We start from the raw sequence: 20,157 nt of genomic DNA on the forward strand, positions 1-20,157 counted from the left end.
CATCTTGGTCCTCCTCCTCGAGGGTCGGCGGATTATCAACTCCATCTTTTCGGTAGGAAAATCGCTGTAAATCCGGATTTTTCTTTCTGGCGGACATTGCTCAGATCTTAGGCAATCACTTCGTGGAGAAGATGGCTAGAGTCAGATAAAGTGAAACGCAGATTCTGGAGGATTAGGTGAGGGCCAGCAGGAGCTCCCGGATCAAGCTACCATCTAGGCGTGTGACGTCACGCGTCCCCCTCAAGCCTCTTGTTTTTCCCCTGTAATGGAGGCCATTCAAGGTGATCTTGGGTGGGGCGCCCTGGAGGCTAATTTCTAAGGGGGTCGAGTCTTGGAAGGCTTGCACCCCCTGGATCCAGTGGCAAGAGAGCGGTTGCATTTTCCAAAAGTGGACACACTTGTGTGTGATATCTCTAAGTGGACGACTATCTCCATGGAGGGAGAAATGACCTTGAAGGATGCGGCAATAGAAGGATTAAGGCCATCCTTGCAGATAGCTTCTTGTTGTTCCCTGGTGGCTCACTTCTGTTTACTTCTCTCTCAGGAGGTTGATGCAGCTGGAGTGAATTCCAGGGCCGTTATGGAGCCAGCAGCCACTTTTTTGGCAGATTTGGGCTGTGATTTGGTCCGCACCTCAGCCAGAGGAGTGACTTTGGTAATAGCGGTCAAGCATCAGTTATGGGTGAGAAATTGCTTGGCCGATACGACCTCCAAGGCTAACCTTATGAAGTTGCCCTTTGAAGGCTCGCTCTTGTTTGGGAGTGAATTGGAGAAAATGGCCAATAAGTGGGACGAGTCTCCAGTTCCTCGATTTCCGGAGGATAAGAAGCAGAACAGAGAATCATATTCAGAAGCTGACTGTGCAGGTCTATTGATGAACACAATACACCTAACAGTGTGGTCCCATCTACAGGTGCTCGGATTGATGACAGTGATCCTGGAAGTGGTGCCGTGGGCAAAGGCACATGTGCGTCCTCTTCAGCATTTCTTGTCTCGTTAGAACCCTCAGTCTCAGAACTATTTGATTCGGCTCCACCTACCAATGGAGGTCTGCTCTCAGCTACAATGGTGTTTACAAGTGGATCATCTAAGAAAGGGGGTTTTCCTAAAATCTCCAGACTGGCTAGTACTCATGACAGGTGCGAGCCTCCAGGGCTGGGGAGCTCACTGTCAGGAACTGACAGCATAAGGGCGCTGGAGTGCAGAAGAGTCTCTCTGGAACATCAATTGGCTAGCAGCCTGGGTGGTCCAGTTGGCATGCTTGCAGTTCGGAGATAGTTTGCAGGGTCGAGCAGAACGGATAAAGTCGGACAATACAAGACACTGGCCTACATCATCGACAGGGAGGAACCAAGAAGCCAGCAAGTGTTGCAGGAAATAGACCAACTTATGGAATGGGCGGAAATGCATCTTTAGGAGATCTCCTGCACACTGCAGGAAAATACAATGTAAGAGCAGACTTTCTCAGCAGGCAGAGTCTGGACCCAGAAGAATGGGTGTTGTCAGACGAGGCATTTCAGCTGATTGTGGATCGCTGGGGCCTTCCGTTTCTAGACCTGCAGGCGACTTCTCGCAGTGCTAAGGTTCCTCGATTCTTCAGCAGTTGCAGGAGAAATCTGAAGTCATTGGGTATCGATGCTCTTGTGTAGGATTGGCCCAAGACAAGCTGCTGTATGCCTTTCCCCCATGGCCCATGTTGGGCAGAATGGTTCGGAGGGTCAAGAGTCACAGAGGGATGGTGCTTCTGGTGGCATCAGATTGGTCCAGGAGACCATGGTATGTGGATCTGCAAAAGCTCCTGGTAGACTCCCCCCTCCAGTTTTCAGCACACAGAAATCTGTTGCAGCAGGGGCCTTTTCTTCACGAAGATCTGACTCAATTTTGTCTTATGGTATGGCCCTTGAAGGGACTCACTTGCTGAAGTGCGGATATTCTACTGCGGCGATTGCCATCTTGCTATGAGTGAGAAAGTTCTCCACTTCCTTAGCTTATGTGCAAGTTTGGCAGTTGTTTGAGGCTTGGTGTGAAGATCAACGTCTTCTTCCTCGTTCAGTTAAGATCCTGCTCATTTTGGAATTTTTGCAGGATGGATTGAATAAAGGGTTGTCCCTTAATTCCTTAAAGATGCAGGTAGCATCTCTTGCCTGTTTTAAGGGTCAGGTGAATGGTGAATCCTTATCGGCTCATCCAGATGTGGCCCATTTTTTGAAAGGAGTGAAACATCTTCATCCTCCCTTGAGAGGAGTTTTGAATCTGGTTTTGAATTTCTTAGTGGGCCCTATGTTTCGACTGATTCGTAACCTCTCCTTGCGGTTACTGACCTTGAAAATAGTATTTCTTGTGGCGATTTGTTCGGTGCATAGAATATCCGAGCTGCAAGCCTTGTCTTGCTGGGAGCCTTTCCTCTGAATGACTCCAAGGGCAATTCAGCTGCATACTGTTCCTTCCTTTTGCCAAAAATGGTCTCAGATTTTCACTTGAATCAATCCATTTACCTTCCATCTCTGGATAGGGAAATAGATGTAGAGGAATATCACCTGTTGTGACCCTTGGATGTCAAGAAACATATCATGAGGTATCTGAAGGTTTCTAAACCTTTCCGAAAGATGGATCGCCTGTTTGACCTCCACAGTGGAGATAAACAGGGCGATCCAGCTTCGAGGCCTATAATAGCTTACTGGACTAAGGAGGTAGTTACGGCTGTGTATGTGGTTTCTGAAAAGCCATTGCTTAGTTAGGTTAGGGCTCATTCTACTAGGGCTTAGGCAGCTTCATGGGCAGAAGTTAGATTGTTGTCGCCTCTCGACATTTGCCGAGCTGTAATGTGGTCCTCCTTACACGCCTTTTCCAGGTATTATTGTCTGGATGTGTAGGCCCAGGAGGACGCAGCCTTTGCAAGTGCGGTTTTTTGACAAGCCTGCAGGCAGCCTCCCACCCTATTTGGATCAGAACTTGGGTACATCCCACTGGTTCTGAATTCATCTGTCTGGTCGCTAAGAAATGAGAATTACTGCTTACCTGATAATTTCCTTTTCTTTAGATCAGACAGATGAATTCAGCTTCCCGTCCTTAGCTGCCGAATGATTGTGCTATGGTCCTCCTGCGTGGCTATTTGTTTCAGGGGTTACTGGTAAGTGTTAGTTCAGTCCCTAGACTAATGTTGATATATTCTTTGTCTGAGCTCAGTGTTTCCTGTTGTCTGAGTACTGAAATGGTTATCTGTTATTAATAAAGTTTTCTAGTCTGTCCACAGTTGGCTTTTGAAGAGAATGCTGGCAGGCTGATGTCAATGCAGGAGAATATATACTGTGATATCAACTTTGCTCTGTCTCCATCTGCTGGTAGAGGTGTATAACCCACTGGTTCTGATTTCATCTGTCTGGTCTAAAGAAAAGGAAATTATCAAGTAAGTAGTAATTTCTCATTCAGTGCTACCATGTCGACCTGCCCAACTTCTGGATTTAAATACTGATCATGTGAGCACATTAAGTCTGTAACAGACGGGCACAAGTATTATTATCTGTACCTGGGGCTGGAGCAGGATCAAGCAAACTACTGTGATTGCAGCTGCATGTCACTAAGAGCTCAATGTCAGCAAGCCAAGAAAATAGCCCAAGGGCTGAAGGCGAACCCCTTGTTGCTGTAGAACTAGGGTCAACCTCATCCTCCGGAAGCTCTCACAGTAAGTCCCCTCCCCAAACTGGCTGGGATGATAAGAGATCTTCCTACTCCTCACCAGGAATGACCAAGCAGACCCATGCCAAAAAGCACCATTCTGCCTCCACAAGAGCAACAGATGAGCAGAGTGTGCCGTCCAAGTCGCCGTTGACACACCTAAAGCCACATAGCATCATGGTTGAAAAGACATGCGCACTACCGACCCAACACATGGCACACAACATTGTCTGGCGCATGATATGGCGCATGGGGCTCACAACTCCACTCCGTCAATGCATGACACACAAGGGAAAGCGCATGCCCGGGCGCATGGAGCAACTCCTGAGGCCAAAGGATGCCTCAAGCCACCTGTGTAGAATTGTCCGGTGCAAGAGTGCTTCTAGCGCATGATACGGCACATGGGGCTCACAACTCCATCAACACACAGCACACAAGGGAAAGTGCATGCCTCGGCACATGGATCAACTCATGAGGCCAAAGGGCGCACAGGCCACCTGCATTGAAGCGTACAGTGTAGGAGTCCTCCTTAACACAGATGAAACTTAAGGAAAAACCAAAGAGCTATGAGAAGGCTCATCTGGCACCCCGGTCACCAAGTGCCCAGAAGGAAAGTAAACTGGTCCATACGATATACATAGACCGATTGAGGCACCTCCCTTGCCATACCACCATCCAGAGTGCCCTCAGGCATATATTCCACCTATGAGTTCATCTTTATTTTGCCAACTGCAGCCCTAGACTATTGCTAGCATCCATGCTTTGGTAACAACATTTTCACCTACAGACCCCTGACCCCATCAGTTCGATCATTCCAATTTCTCACCCATTCTCAGTGGACCACAAATAGATTTTAGTGCCAGAGGAAGACACCGCACCCTTGTTCCCAAAGCATAGATCACCACAGGCGGTGGATCAGATAACGGATATCATTAGAAATTTCTTCTCTGCTTTTTTCCTACAGGTGGCACCACCATCCTTCCTGCAAGCGTACCCCATTCTTCCATTGATAAAGAAGATAATGCCGGGAGCACCACCTTGTCCAACCTCCTCCTCCTCCTTCTCAGAGGATCCATGATTGCCTATACTGGAAGGTTTTCCACCATCTTCCATTCCTTTGTGGGAGCACACCATGCCCCACTCATCACTACCATATATACCTTCTGACCATCCCCAGGGATGGTCAGAACCTACTTCAACACTGGAGGATTTAACCTATTCCAAGTTCATGGAGAAAGTAGCCTACACCCTCCAGGTGGAAGTCTGCAAAGAACCAGACCCACGTTCAGAGAATATGGGAATCCTAAAAACACTGGACATTCCAGCGGAGCCTTCCGCTCTCCCTTTTTATAATGTGCTTGACATAGTGCTTATGAAGAGGTAGGAAAACCCCTTTCTCAGGAACTACAGTAATGAGAAATATAGACTTCAAGTTCTGACTGAAGAAGATTTCAGGATACGGAATGGTACAACTACCTCACAATTCCATAGTCATAGAGTCAGTGATGAAAAAAGCCAAGAAATCCAGGCTCCATTTCAACATGCCACCAGACAAAGACCACAAACTTTCAAGGTACCATGCTCATTTTCAGAATTGAGCAACATCAATTCTGAATGGTCCAATACCTGTACAAATGTGTGCAACAACTGAAGCCCCACATCTGTTCTGAATCTAGCGACCAGATTTCGCCACAAACCCTCCATGACCTGGAGGAGGGCCTACCCCACCTCATTTATTCTGTCTACAAGATTTTTGACACCATGGCCCGAATATCAGCAGCCTCAATAGGGACTTGAAGAATGACTTGGCTTCGAGCCAGCGGGATACAGGAAGATGAGTATGAAAAGCTTGAGGACTTCCCATGTCTGGGAGACAACTAGCTTGGAGAAAAACTAAAAAAAATGGTTTCCCAAATCAAAGAACAGAATGTGACCATATAGTCCTTCATGACTCAAGGCGATCAACCAGGAAATATTAGACAATTCTACCCTCTATACAAATGCTCTTATTACCCATGGACAGTACAGATCCTACCAGCCCTACTGCCTGCCTCCATTGCAACAGCCTTGCCAGCAGCCGCAAACTTCCTAGCAAAGAGAATAACAGCCGAACTGGTGTGTGCCAAAGTTGCAATCTCAAAGTTTTTAATAATCCAATTGTCACAGGCACAAGTACAGGTCGGGGGCAGAATCCAGCAATTCCTACATGCCTGGATGCAAAAAGCCACGGACCAATGAGTGCTGAAGTTTATTCAAACAGGATACGATCCCATCTTCTTCCACCAGCTGAAGCTGCCCTACCTAGCCCTTCTTTCATGATCTGGAACACTTCCTCCTCCTGTCCCAGGAGGCACAGACATTATTACACCAGAACACAATACAGGAGGTATTTCCTCAAGACTGCAACAGGGGATCACTTTTTCATTTCCAAGAAGGCAGGAGATCTCTGCCCAGTCTTGGACCTCAGATCCTTAAAACAAACACCTGTATTGAGAGAAATTCAAAATGATATCCCTCGATATTTATTTATTTATTTAAAGGTTTTTATCTACCGACATTCGTAGTTCCCTGTATGTACCTGGATCAGTCCAGACCATGGGCTGAGCTTCCTTTCCAGCAGGTGGAGACAGACCAAAACTGAAAGGGTATCCTATATGAGGACAGAGCCTACCCTGTAGCCCTTCAGTATTTGTCTGTCTCCAGCAGGTGGAACAGCTCACCTTGTGGTTCCCTGTTAACTTCTATTTGTCCCTTCTGGGTGTTTTTTCCTTCTGTGTGTCTATCGTGTTTGGATCAAGCAAGTATTTCTGAGTTATTGTTTAAAAAAAAAAAAAAGTATGAACTCTGTGGATCCTTCACAGGAGACAGTCTCTGTCTCCTCACTCTTGCGGGGGCCTAGGGGGGCTTGGCCCCTTGTTTTATATAGCCCAGGCTCCCTTTTCCCGGTGATCCTCAGCTGCAGGGGTGAAAATTGGTGATGCCAGTCACTCCCCCTATTCAGCGCCCTCTCTCCTTCTCTTCTGTACTGCTGTCCCTTCAGTGGGATCCATGGTTTTGTAGCTGCTGACAGGGACCTTTGTAAAAAAAAACAAACAAAAAAACCCCAAAGACTAAATAAAAGGCAATTTTACCCAGAGGAGTCCCTGATAAGTTTAACCAGAAGCATCAGTTTTTGGTTCTTTTGGGTGGTAGGTAGTTCGAGCGGGCCTGTCAAGGTCCCACCCTGTCTTGGGAAGCTTTGGTACATCCCATGGTCTGGACTGATCCGGGTACGTACAGGGAAAGGAAAATTAGTTCTTACCTGTTAATTTTCGTTCCTGTAGAACCACGGATCAGTCCAGACGCCCTTTCCTCTCTAACATCCTGTCCGCTTGAAGATCCTTATGCTATGTATGTCCTCATTGGAGGCACCGGAAGCATCCATGTGATGATTGTGGGCATTCATGCAAGAGTGTCCATACACGGTGTTCATTCATTTTTTCACTGTTGTTCCTAGTTCAATATTTTCAGAGTTCTCTTGTGGTTTGCTCGAGTTCTTCTGTTACTTGCTTGTTCCATGGTGTTTATCTTCTCTGCTTTGACAATGGTTATACTGAAGGGCTACAGGGTAGGCTCTGTCTTCATATAGGAAACCCTTTCAGTTTTGGTCTGTCTCCACCTGCTGGAAAGGAGACTCAACCCATGGTCTGGACTGATCCGTGGTACTACAGGAACGAAAATTAACAGGTAAGAACTAATTTTCCTGTACATCATGACGGTTAACATAGAACAGTTAATTGGAAACGAGTTACAGCAAACTAGGGCAATAGAAACAGGGGAGCTAAGGAAGGCATTTTAAGATACATTTCAAGGTAAGAGGAAAACAAGATACAGTCACAATGAAGTAATAATATAACAATGAAGTAACAATATAAAAATATAACAAAAAATGAAAATCTGATCATATGGCATTATGTTGAGGTAAAGGAGGGAAATCAATTGTGAGGTTACAATGCAATGGAACTTGCATGAACAGAGGGGGGGCATAGCCAATGGTAAGGACAAATACATTGGAATGGGCTAAGAAGAGGGAAAGTATAAAAAATGTGTTACGATTGAGATAAGAAGGTTAAGGGTAGGCTTGCTTAAAGAGCCAGGTTTTGAGTTTTTTCTTAAATTTCTGGGTGCATTGTTCTTGTTGGAGATCGGGAGGCATGGAATTCCAGGTGAAGGGACCGGCAATGGATATAGCACGTTCTTTTGTGGTGTTAAGATGGGAAAGCTTAGGAGAGGGAATGTTTAGAGTGCCTTTGTAAGAAGATCTGGTAGGTCTGTTAGAGGTGTGGAATTGTATAGAATAATTTAACCAGCACATGTTCTGGTTGTGAAGAGTTTTATGTACGATGGTGAGTGTTTTGTAGATTATGCAGTAGGAAATGGGGAGCCAGTGAAGATCTCTGAGGATGGGTGTGATATGGTCTTTTTTGCGAGTGTTTGTGAGTATTCTGGCAGCGGAGTTTTGAAGCATTTGCAGAGGTTTAATAGTAGCTTTTGGGAGACCAAGGAATAAGGAGTTACAATAATCTATTTTGAAGAGTATTGTGGCTTGTAGTACAGTGCGGAAGTCATTAAGGTGGAGGAGTGGTCTGAGTTTTTTTAAGTGTGTTGAGTTTAAAATAGCATTCTTTCATCGTCGAGCCAATAAATCTTTTTAGGTTGAGGTGATTATCTATAGTGACACCGAGGTCTCGTACTTGCTGTGAGAATGTAGTTGCTTGTGTCAGGGTACTTATTGGGTTATGGGGTGGAGAGATGATAATCAGTTCCGTTTTGGAGGTGTTGAGGGCAAGATTGAAGCTGGTGAGAATGCTATTGATCGATGACAAGGCGTTTTCCCAGGTTTTAAGGGTGTTGTCTAAAGAGTCAGTGATGGGGACGAGTATTTGTATGTCGTCCGCATAAATAAAGTGAGAGAGGTTTAAGTCGGAGAGAAGTTGGCAGAGGGGCAGCAAGTAGATATTGAAGAGGGTAGAGGAGAGTGCGGAGCCTTGCGGAACGCCCCTGGAGAGGTGAATAGGTTTAGATTCTATGTTGTCTATTTTAACTTTGTTTTGTCTATTGGTTAGATATGATTCAAACCAGTGGAGGGGGGGTACCAGGTATTCCAATTTCTTTGAGACATGTAAGGAGGATGTTGTGGTTTATGGTGTCAAAGGCAGAGGAGATGTTAAGTAGGGCGAGTAAGAATGATTGACCTTTGTCGAAACCTTTTAGTATGGTGTCGGTGAGGGAGATTAGGAGAGTCTCAGTATTGAAGAATCTGCGGAAGCCGAATTGTGATGGGAAGAGGATATTATGTTTTTCAAGGTGGTCTGAAAGCTGGATGTTAACTACTTTTTCAAGTACTTTGGCCAGGAAGGGTAGGTTTGATATGGGTCGGAAATTAGAAGGATCATTCGGGTCAAGATTAGGTTTTTTGAGTAGGGGTTTGACAGTGGCTTGCTTTAAGGGCACCAGTACGTTTCCAAGGGTAAGGGAGCAGTTAATGATATCAGCAATGGGTTTGGCTATTATACTGGATATGGACAAGAGAGATTTAGTGGGTATGGTGTCAGAAGGGTGTTGTGCTGGTTTCATTTTCTTTAGAATCGATTCTGTTTCGGTGGAAGAGGTCATTTCAAAGGTGTTGAGAGTGGTTGTGAGGGGTGTAGAGGGCTGGGATGATGAGGGGAAGCGTTGTATGAGTTTAGATATTTTGTCACAAAAGTAGAGTGCAAGGTTGTCACATTTGGTTTGGGTGTCTTCCTCGGGCAAGGGGGGGTTGGGAATTTTGGTGAGCTCAGCAGCGTAAGTGAAGAGAGCTTTAGCATTGTATTGTAGATCGTGAATTCTAATGGCGTAGAAGTCTTTTTTTGTTTTAAGGATGGTTGTGCGGTATGTGTGTAAGGCGGATTTGTAGGATGCCAAATGTGATGGGGAGGGGTCATGGCACCATTTCTTTTCCTGGCATCTCAAAGTGTGTTTAAGATTTTTTAGTTCTTGTGTGTACCAGGGTTTTTTTTGGGTTGCTGGAGGTTTTTAGTATTTTCGTGGTTTGTGGACATAGGGAATTGGCAATGTTAATGGAGATGGCATTCCAGGTTGAGAGTGCCGCTTCAGTATCAGGTCAAGTTTTTGTAGGGTGTTGGAGAGAGAGGTGATGAGTTCGTCTCTGCTGCATGTTTTTCTGAATTGTATAGTTTTTTTGTTAGTGTGAGAGGGAGGGTGTTTATTTATTATTGAGAGGGAGGTTGCTAAAAGCGCATGGTTGGACCAGGGGACAGGGGTGCAGGAGGGGGTGTCAGTGGAGAGGATTTGGGAGTTTATGAATATTACGTCAAGGCTGTGGCCGGCTTTGTGAGTGGGGTTGGTAATAATTTGGTTGAAACCCATAGATTTAAGAGATGATCTTCTCGTTTATCCAACTCAATGACTGCACATGCTCGTTCAACCTAAAGTATGCATATGCACACATCGCAGTTCACCCTTTGTGTTGGTGCTTCCTCTGCTTCAAAGTGGGACAGATAAACTACCAATACAAGGTTTTCCAGTTTGGGCTCTCCTCTGCCCCGAGAGTCTTCACAAAATGCCTAGCAGTAGCTGTCGCTCATCTATATCGATCGGGGATACAACTCTTCCCCTACCTTGACTGTTAATTGTAGCGCCGGACAGAAACACACTCCTCTCTGACACTGAAATGACCATTGGTTGCCTGAAGTCATTGGGATTTCTCATAAATTATGAAAAATCTATACTCCATCCAGCTCAATGGCTCCAATTCATAGGGTCTCAAATAAACTTCTTTCAATCAAGGGCCTTCCTCCCTCTCAACAGAGCACTCATGCTTCACTCACTGGCCACAAAACTTCTGCAGCCAAAAAAAGATGACAGTCCACCACGTACTGGGGCACATGGCAGCTGCCATTTATGTTGTTTCCTTCACTCGTTTCCATATGCATCAGTGCCTGTGATGTCAGTTTCTGCAGCCCTTATCAACAATAGTTTGCATCACATAACAGATGTCTCAGGACATTTGTTAGTGGCTACACACAGGTGTGCTGGAAATGGGGTCCCCACTTCATCAAATTCCACACCAGGTGATCCTTACAACAGACACCTCCACCATGGGATGGGGTGCACATCTGCATCAATACAAAACACAGGGCTTCTGGACCCCTCTGGAGTGAACAATACACATAAATTTACTGGAGCTAAAAGCCATGTGGTACACTCTCAAAGCATTCAAACACATATTTCAGTGAACACCTGACATGATCCACATGGACAACCAAGTTGCCGTGTTCTTTGTAAATACACGGGGCGGGGGGAACACCAGCTTGTGGTGCCTTTGCAGAGAAGATCTAGAAATTTTGGACTGGGCAGGCCATCTGCTGTAACCATGTACCTGCCAGGTATCATGAACATGGAAGCAGACTAACTCAGCAGAATATTCTGCCCATACGAGTGGTCCCTATTTCAAACAGTCACCAACAACTTATTCTAATGTTGGGGCTGACCATGGGTAGATCTCTTCGTTCCAACCCCACAGAGAAGCACTGGATGCTTTCCTGCTATCATGGATAACAGGACTGATCTATGCCTTTTCCCCATTGCCACTACCTGGTCTTCCATTTACATTTTTACATCCCACTACTGCCTTGATGAATCCGTGGCCTCTGACAGCTCGGTAGGCTGAGAGGTACTGAATCAGGTTATTACCTCTTAAATCTGCTATCCAAGAAGGAATCTGGGTTGCAGAAAATAGAAAAGCAAAAACTAGAAGAAACAAAGAAGCACTGACTTTCTGCAGCCCTCAGTTTGGGACTTCCAACTGAGCATAGCTAATTCAGCTTGCTTATCGATGAGAAAAGCAAGTTTGCTTACCATAAACAGTGTTTTCTGTAGATAGCAGGATGAATTAGCCATGTGAAACTCACCCCTCCTCTCTGGACAGCAACTACTTCTATGAAGTCAGCTAAGCTTTGTTATCAACTGAGGAGATTCTAGAACATGCGTTCATGCGGGAAGTCCTGCACATGCTCAGTAGAGCCAAAAACCTTACTAACTTTGAAAGACAGCTCTGCTTCATGCCACCTGATGACTTCACACACTGAGCATGGCTAATTCATCCTGCTGTCTACAGAAAACATTGTCTACAGTAGCAAACTTGCTTTTCTTATTTATTGAGGTGGAGTTGCAGAAATCCACTGCTTATCCTTGGGATAAGCAGCATGAAATCTGTCTACCCTTTGGGATCTTGCCAGGTACTTGTGACCTGGATTTGCCACTTTGGAAACAGGATACTGGACTTGATGGACCTTTGCTCTGACCCAGTATGTCAAATCTTATGTCTTCTCCCCTTAATAAACTTATATTCTGCTACAGCACAAACTTCATTGGCTTCCCAGCTGTGTACTTGCTGTTCTCTAATACATGCAGCTGAATCAGGGCTGCTTTCTGTTGCAGTTAAATTATTAGATTATTAACCTTTCTGCTGATCTGTAATGGAAGAGTAGCCTAGTAGGCTGAGAACCAGGAAAGCCAGGGTTCAAATCTGTTATCCTCCTTGTGGCCTTGGCAGGTCATGTCCCCCTTCATTGCCTCAGGTACAAATTTATTTACTAAGCATTTTTCCCATAGACACAAAATGGGAGAAAACCTTTAGTAAATACCCCCTTAAATTGTAAGACCTTTGGGGGTCAGAGAAAATACTTACTGTACCTGAATGTAACTTGCCTTGAGGTAGCAATAAAAAGGCATGAGCTAAATCTAAATAAATAAAAACAACCATATATATCTATACTGATAGAAGATTGTCTTTGTTCTGTGTAAATACTTCAGTAATATATATCCAGTGCATCTGTTTCCCAAACAGGTAACGCTTGGGATGATACTATCAATATCTTAACATCTGCTGCTATCAGGTTTGAGATGCTGGCGACAGCACATCGCAGTCAGGTGAGTATGCACTGTTTCTTCTGTGGTATTGCATTTAGGAAAAGGGGATCCTCTGGTTTAGAGGATAGTAGAGTATGTGGTGCGCGAAAGTCTGTACATCTCTGAAGCCCTGTGCTTAATGGAAAGAGAAGAGGTGCACGGTGCTCAGCAGAATTGTCGTCTCCTTGCATTGTTGTGCTGGTGTCTGGTACTCACTGCATTGTGATCCTTCCCTGCTATATAGAGAAGGGAGGGATTACAATTCATAAATAAAGATCTGTTTCTGCTTTTTATTCCAGATCACCATCAACATGGAGGATGCTGCCATCTCCACCAAGGGGACGAAGGGTGGTGCATTCATGATGTACAACTGCGCACGTCTTGCCACGCTGTTTGGAAGTTACCACAATGCTGTTCACCAAGGTGAGATTGCAGAAGCCTGAATCAATTTTTACTGTAATCATTAGTGATAAAGCAGGGTCAGTAACAGTTCAGCTTGGTAGACAGTTAAGTGCACACCATCCAAGGAACAGAAGGGCTTTTTGGCTGGCAGGTTTTCCTGCTCCTTATGGACTTCTTGCTCAATTGAAACCAGTTTCTATAGATAAAATGGCACAATGTTCTTAATGAGGCTTCATTTGCAAATACCTGGGGTTTTTTCCCCATTCCCACCTCCCCTCCAACGACGTGGTCCAACCCAGTCATCATAATAACAATTATCTGGGGTTCTCTCTGAAACCCAGTACAAGTCCAACTTTGAAGCAGTCAGTAACTGTCAGGGTTGCATGATGCCTGGGAATCATCTTGCCCACGCCCCCAGAGGCTGTGAGGTTCTCACAGAGGTGCACATGCATATTGACAGGATAAATGCAAGATTGGGCAAAGCTTCATTAAACTTAATCAGTAGTGGCATTTGCTACATATTGATGAATGTAGGTTGATGAATGCAAACATAATTATGCATTTTGAAGATACAAATGTAATCCTGTATTTGTATTATGAATTTTGATTTTAGGTTTGTATCCAGCATTTCCCCCTACAAGTGAATTGAACTTCTCATCTCTACAAGAGGAGGTGAGAGAGCAGGTTGAGGGATAAGGCAGTGGGAGGGATGGGGTCACAAATAATGTGATAAGGGATAAGGCACAGGTGTAATATATTCTAAAGTCTAAAACTTTTTATCACTCTCTGATCTCATAGCTTACCAGTCCAGTTGCTGTTTGAAGGTTGCGTCAATGACTAAATAAACAGCACAGTACAAAAAAACCCCCCAAAAAACGCATTTCTGTACTGGTAGGCTCAATCAATTAATTGTATTTATATATTTTTACAATTTTCATCCAGCTGAAAAATCAGCCATCAGCAGGTTTCTGGTTGGCCCTGGGAGTTATGATCTCTGAGGAGGCTTGAATACCAGGGCTTGTTGTTAAGAGGATGACAAACTGGTGCAATATTACACACAGGGAAACCTGGAGATACAATCCTCAGAAAAGAAACATGGAGGGTATGAGAAGTTGTAGTCACTCCAATGAACCCCAGAGATGAGTTCAGAATGAGTTTTACTTGTAAATATCCAGTATTTACTTTGTATGCTTTGTTTCTTCTCCCAGGGTGAATGGCTTTTATTGTTTAATTACATCATCCCCTTCTCAGAGGTCCTTAGCCAGTCAGCGCGGATCCCAATGTCTGCTAAAGGGGTTCGGATTACAGCAAACACAGAGGCGGTAAGAGTCCTTAATCTTATATATTTGTCCATATTTCAGTGTATAAATGCTCTCTTCCTCTTCATCCTGTCAGACCAGTCCATGAACAGGTTATGCAAACCAACCAGCAGATGTAGATAGAGATCAATAGGCTTGCTATATCACTCCATATATACCTCTGTGCTGACACCAGCCTGCCAGTATTCTCTGTCTCCAGCAGATGGTGGATGTGCATACTTGGGTAGATTTTATAAATCTGCGCCCGCGCTTACTTTTGTTAGCGCACCAGGCGCAAACAAGAGTACGCAGGATTTTAATAGATACACGCGTATCCATTAAAATCTGGGGTCGGCGTGCGCAAGGTTGCCCAAAATCGGCAGCCTGCGTGCACCGAGCCGCGCAGCCTGCCTCCATTCCCTTCCACCCCCCGCACCTTCCCCTCCCTTTCCCTACCTAACCCACCTCCCCAGCCCTATCTAAACCCTCCCCCTACCTTTGTTGCACAAGTTATGCCTGCTCAAGGCAGGCGTAACTTGCGCATGCCGGGCCGGCTGCCGGTGTGCCATGGTCCGGTTTGGGGGCTGGTCTGGAGGCCGCAGCCACACCCCTGGAACGCCCCCGATGACGCGCCGGCCGCGACACTCCCCCCGGAACGCCCCCGATGATGCGCCGGCTGCAACACGCCCCCCCAACACGCCCCTGACACGCCCCCAGGAAAGCCCCGGGACTTACGCGCGCTGCCGCCGAGCCTACTCAACATAGGCTTGGCGTTCGCAAGGGGAGTTTGGGCTAGGTTTTTGGGGGGTACGTGCGTATCCCTTTGAAAATCTGGCTCACTGTGCTGTGGACTATGACCTGGCTGACTAGGAGTAGATCTTCAGGCTCTTGAGGTGACAGAATAGTTCTCCCTTCCTAAGTTGAGCCTGATCCTGCTTGTGGTGTTCAGATTGGGAGGGTGGGGTCCTCCCTCTTTTGAAAAGTTTGGATCCAGGGAACTTTCAGGAGGCTAAGGCTAGCTTTTTCTCTGCCTCCCCCCCCCCACCCCCTCCTTCCCCTCTATCCAGGTCTCTCTCACTCTCCCCTCTGGTGAGCCCTGTATTTTATCTTTTGTGATTCTGTTTCTTTAAGTGTTTTTTGTTCCCAATCGATGGACAATAAAAAAAAATTGTCAGTGCAGAGAGAGAAGTTCCCAGAGGCCCTGTTTCGGCTGTGCAGCCTATGGCAGTGTGATTAGGGGAAGTTGGGACCAATTTGGACAGACTTGGGTTAAGGTTTGCTGCCTTGCTGTAAGGTTTCAGTGCGGAACCGCATGCTTAGAGGAACCGCGGGAAGCAGCCAAGATGGTGCCGGCTAGTCAGTACAGGAGTAAAAAAACATGCTTTGTTCAGCCTGTCACCTTAGCTCATTTCAGGCTAGGGGCAATTTGAAAATATGCAGGGAGTGTTCCATAGCCTAGGGAGATATGCCTGCCCACAACCTTTTCTCTGTGGGGGTAGGGGTGAGAAGAGAGGTCCACATTGGCAGCTCCTGCTGAGCTGTCCCTTGGGAGTGCCTCCCTCTCCACAGGGGAAGCTCCGATGGCAATTTTAGGACAGAGGAGCCCTGTTCAAGATGCTGGGCTTCCCTCCTTAAGTCCAGGAATAAGGGGACTTGCCCCTGTGTGCTGGTGTGCCCCTGGCTGCAGCACCCAGACTTGATATGTCTTCCCTGTCCTGGGTGGTATTTTTGAAAGGACTCCAGGTTTTTTGTGTGGGGCAGGGTGCAGCATAGCCTGGATCAGTTCAGCCTGTTTCATCCGCCCCTGTGCTTCCTCGGGGGAGGAAGCACTCTCGGCAGGATCTTGATTATGAGGTGCCAAGGGAGGATCCTCTCCTTCAGAGAAGTCCTGGATGATTTTCCCAAGTCCCTCCAGGCAACACTGGAGATGGCTTGGAGGAGGGGGAAGGTCCCCCTGATGGGGAAGACCATTTGTCTATGCTTCGTCTCTTTCATAGGGATGAATTGCCATCCCTGATTTCTCAGTCCCTGCACACACTGCAGATTGTTGACGACAAAGGGGACCCCATCATGGTTAGTTTCCTGTACATACTCAGATCATTCCAGACCAGTGGGTTGAGTATCCCTACCAGCAGATGGAGTCGGAGAACAAAAACTTTGGACACTGCTACATAAGAGAGAGTGCCACCTGCAGTCTCCCAGTATCTCTCTGACTCCAGCAGATGGTAGAGATGCAAACCTCTAGGGTTTAGTTAAAAAAAAACAAAAAGTGAAGTTAGTTTAGATTAGTTGAGCTGAGATTTTGCTCCCTAAGGTGTTAGGCACCGTTGCGGGCCATCCCTGCAGTGGATTCAGACGTCCGGGGGATTAGATACCCCTGACTGTGTTTTGCCCGCACCCTGCCGGAGGGCCTGATAACCAGAAGCTTCTGGTTCCCTCGGCATCTGAAGCTGTTCCCGGTTTCCTTTGGTCCTGCTGAGGTTGGCTAAAGTTTTTATTTAAAAAAAAAAAAGAAAAGTGATTCCCTGTACGTACCTGGATCAGTCCAGACCGTGGGTTATGTCCCCAATCCAGCAGATGGAGTCAGCCCAAAACTCTGAGGGGGCGTCACCATAAGTACTACTACCCCCTCTGCAGGAGTTCAGTATCTTCTGACTCCAGCAGATGCGAGCAGGGGAATCGGGGCTTGCTTCCGATCACCTATAACCTTTTTGTGTTTTCCCTTGTTTTGGGGCTTTATTCTCTGTCTTTGCTTAGTTGTTTGGATCAAGTTGTTTGTCAAAAAAAAAAAAAAAAAAAAAGGGACAAAAGTTAATTGACTAATTGGACTAATTGGAGAGGCGTGGCTTCCTTGTTGTGCTTCTCTGTCTCTCTCTCTCTCTCCTTTCCCTGCGCTAGTGGCTTCTCCGGGGTAAGTTGCTTCGTTTTTTGCTGCTGTTATTTTATTTTACAGTTAGGTTGAACGCGGTTGCCGGTGGGACCGGCCTACCAGCGCCTTCTCCCTCTCCCGCGGCCATTTTGCGGCTCCACGTGGGCTGCAGCGGGGAGTAGGGGGATAGTTGTCGGCGGGTTGTGCGGCCAGGAAGGCCCCCCCGCGGCGCCGTTTTTTTCTCGTCGGCGGGTAGGGTAGGCCATCCGGGCCCCCCCGCAGCGGCGCTTCGTCTCGCGGCCCGCCCCCGAGGCCCTGGGTGTGTTTTCGCTGCCGGGAACTGTTTTTTCATCGCGATCGCGATGCCGCGGCCGGCGCGTTGCTCGGCCTGCGGCGAGCCTGGATCGCGCGTGTCAAGGGAGGGGATCTGCGCTAGGTGCCTCCCCGGGGGGGAAGGCACGTCTGGGATCCTCACCCATTCTCTCCCTATGGCAGCCTTGCCCGGGCGGCGCGGGCCGGCCCCTCCCCCATTCCTGGTGGGAACGGCGGCTATTTTACATACGCTGCACCCTGAGGGAGCTCAGGCAGCGCTGGGGGGTGGGGAAGCCTCAGAGGGCTCTCCCCCGTACTTAATGCCGGAGACAGATCCGGAGGAAGACCCGCAGGGGCAGGGTCCCCCGGGGCCCCCACCCGCGGAGCTCCCCCCGAGTAGGCCGGGGTTTTCCCCGGAGTTTATTCGGCTGATGCACACAGCGTATCTTCAGGAGCTGGCGGCTCCCACGGGACCTCCACCACCCAAGCTACCGCGACCTTCGTCCCTCTCCCCGGCCCCCCCCGCTCCGGCGGGCGTGGGGGCCCCACAGCTCCCCATACACGCCCGACTCACGGTGGCCTCAGGGGGGACTGGGTCGGCCCCAGTTTCCCCTGGGGCGGATCCTGCAGCTTCGGGACAAGGGGACTCTACTGCAGAGGGAGAGGATCCACGCACGCTGCGCCTCTTCCAGCGGGATGAGTTGGATGACCTAATCCCTCAAATCATTCAGGGGTTGGACCTCGATCCTCCTCCGGACCCGCCAGCTCCCGTTGCGCCCGCTGTCGTCACTTCCTCTAAGAAGGGGGATCCCGTACTGGCAGCCCTTCGTCCGAGGGCTCGGGCTTTTCCCATTCACGAATCGTTCCTGCAGCTGCTCACCAGGGAATGGGATGCCCCGGAAGCGGCCCTGAAGGGCAGCCGCGCCATGGAGAGGCTGTATCCGCTGCCGGAAGATTTCCTGGATCTCATCAAGGTACCCAGGGTGGACTCCGCGGTGTCGGCGGTCACGAAGCGGACGACCATACCGGTCACGGGTGGAGCGGCGCTAAGAGATACGCAGGATCGCAAGTTGGAAGTCTTCCTCAAGCGGGTCTTCGAGGTTTCCGCTGTGGGGCTGCGGGCGGCGCTGTGCAGCTCGCTTGCCCAGCGGGCCAGTCTTCTCTGGGTGCAGCTACTGCTCACTTCGCAGGCGTTGCCACCCGGGGAGGCCGCCCAGGCGGATAGGCTGGAAGCTGCGGTGGCATACGGGGCTGACGCCTCCTATGATCTTTTTAGGATCCTCGCCCGCTCCATGGCTTCGGTGGTGGCGGCTCGTCGACTTCTCTGGCTACGCAACTGGGCGGCGGACACGTCCTCCAAATCGAGTCTGGGTTCCCTGCCATTCAGGGGTAAGTTCCTGTTTGGGGAGGATCTGGACCAGATCATCAAATCCCTGGGAGAAAACGCGGTCCATCGCCTGCCGGAAGACAGATATCGATCCACCAGGGCATTCTCGTCCTCCCGGACCAGAGCCAGGGTGCAAAGGCGCTACAGGAGTTACAGGCCGGCGGCGGCTCGGCCCTCTGCCCCCAGGTCTCAGCCCTGGGCACGCTCCTTTCGCGGGCGCCGCCCCGCACGTCCCGCTCCCACGGCGGGACAACCTTCTCTCAAGTCCTCTCAATGATGTTCAGCTCGCCCACTCCGCCGTCCCCAGGATTGGGGGGCGGCTGGCGTTCTTCTACGAGGAGTGGGCGCGCATCACCTCGGACCAGTGGGTCTTGGACACCATAGGACACGGCTACGCGTTGGAGTTTGCCCGCGCTCCGAAGGGACGGTTCATCTTCTCTCCCTGCGGCTCGGCCGTCAAGCGAAGGGCGGTGCAATTGACGCTGGACAGATTGTGGGAAATAGGCGCCATTGCGCCCGTACCCTCCGGAGAGGTGGGCTCGGGCCATTATTCCATCTACTTCGTGGTACCGAAGAAGGACGGTTCCTTCCGCCCCATCCTGGACTTGAAGGAAGTCAACAAATCCCTTCGGGTGGTCCGGTTCCACATGGAAACGCTGCGATCGGTGATCGCGGCAGTACATCGAGGGGAGTTCCTGGCCTCCTTGGACCTGACGGAGGCCTACCTTCACATCCCCATTTGCCGGGAGCATCATCGTCTCTTACGGTTCAAGATCCTGGATCAGCATTTCCAGTTTGTGGCGCTCCCGTTCGGATTGGCAACGGCCCCGCGCACCTTCACCAAGATCATGGTGGTCGTGGCAGCTGCCCTTCGGAAGGAGGGCATCCTAGTTCATCCTTATCTGGACGATTGGCTCATCCGAGCGAAGTCTTTTCGGCATGGACAGACTGCAGTGGCCAGGGTGATAGAGTTTCTGCAGTCTCTGGGATGGGTGGTGAACTTCTCCAAGAGCTCCCTCGTACCTTCGCAGCGCTTGGACTTCCTGGAGCGACCTTCGACACCCGTCTGGGCGCGGTTTTTCTACGACAGGACAAGGCGCAGGCCCTGCGGGAGCACATACAGCGGTTCTCTGCATTACCAGCTCCCACCTCCTGGGACTATTTACAGCTCCTGGGGGTGATGGGGTCTACCATCGACATGGTTCCCTGGGCATTTGCGCACCTCCGGCCGCTGCAAAGAGCACTCCTCTCCCGTTGGA

The 20,157-nt window shown here is 48.6% G+C and overlaps 1 protein-coding gene across 6 annotated transcripts in view; it reads left to right on the plus strand.

The window, feature by feature from the left end:
- DALRD3 (DALR anticodon binding domain containing 3) overlaps positions 1-20,157 on the plus strand; it is a 142,513-nt gene that overhangs the window by 43,020 nt on the left and 79,336 nt on the right. For all 6 annotated transcript variants that reach the window (XR_003856637.1, XR_003856638.1, XM_029601259.1 and 3 more), the window contains exons 8-11: positions 12,569-12,651; positions 12,930-13,053; positions 13,646-13,704; positions 14,241-14,354. Coding sequence is in view for 4 of the 6 variants with exons in the window: in XM_029601259.1 (XP_029457119.1) it covers positions 12,569-12,651; positions 12,930-13,053; positions 13,646-13,704; positions 14,241-14,354 (380 nt within the window). In the remaining 2 variants the exon portion in view is untranslated. The remainder of the gene's footprint in view (positions 1-12,568; positions 12,652-12,929; positions 13,054-13,645; positions 13,705-14,240; positions 14,355-20,157) is intronic.

Source organism: Rhinatrema bivittatum, chromosome 4 (genome assembly GCF_901001135.1).
Source record: "Rhinatrema bivittatum chromosome 4, aRhiBiv1.1, whole genome shotgun sequence".
Classification (NCBI taxonomy): domain Eukaryota; kingdom Metazoa; phylum Chordata; class Amphibia; order Gymnophiona; family Rhinatrematidae; genus Rhinatrema; species Rhinatrema bivittatum.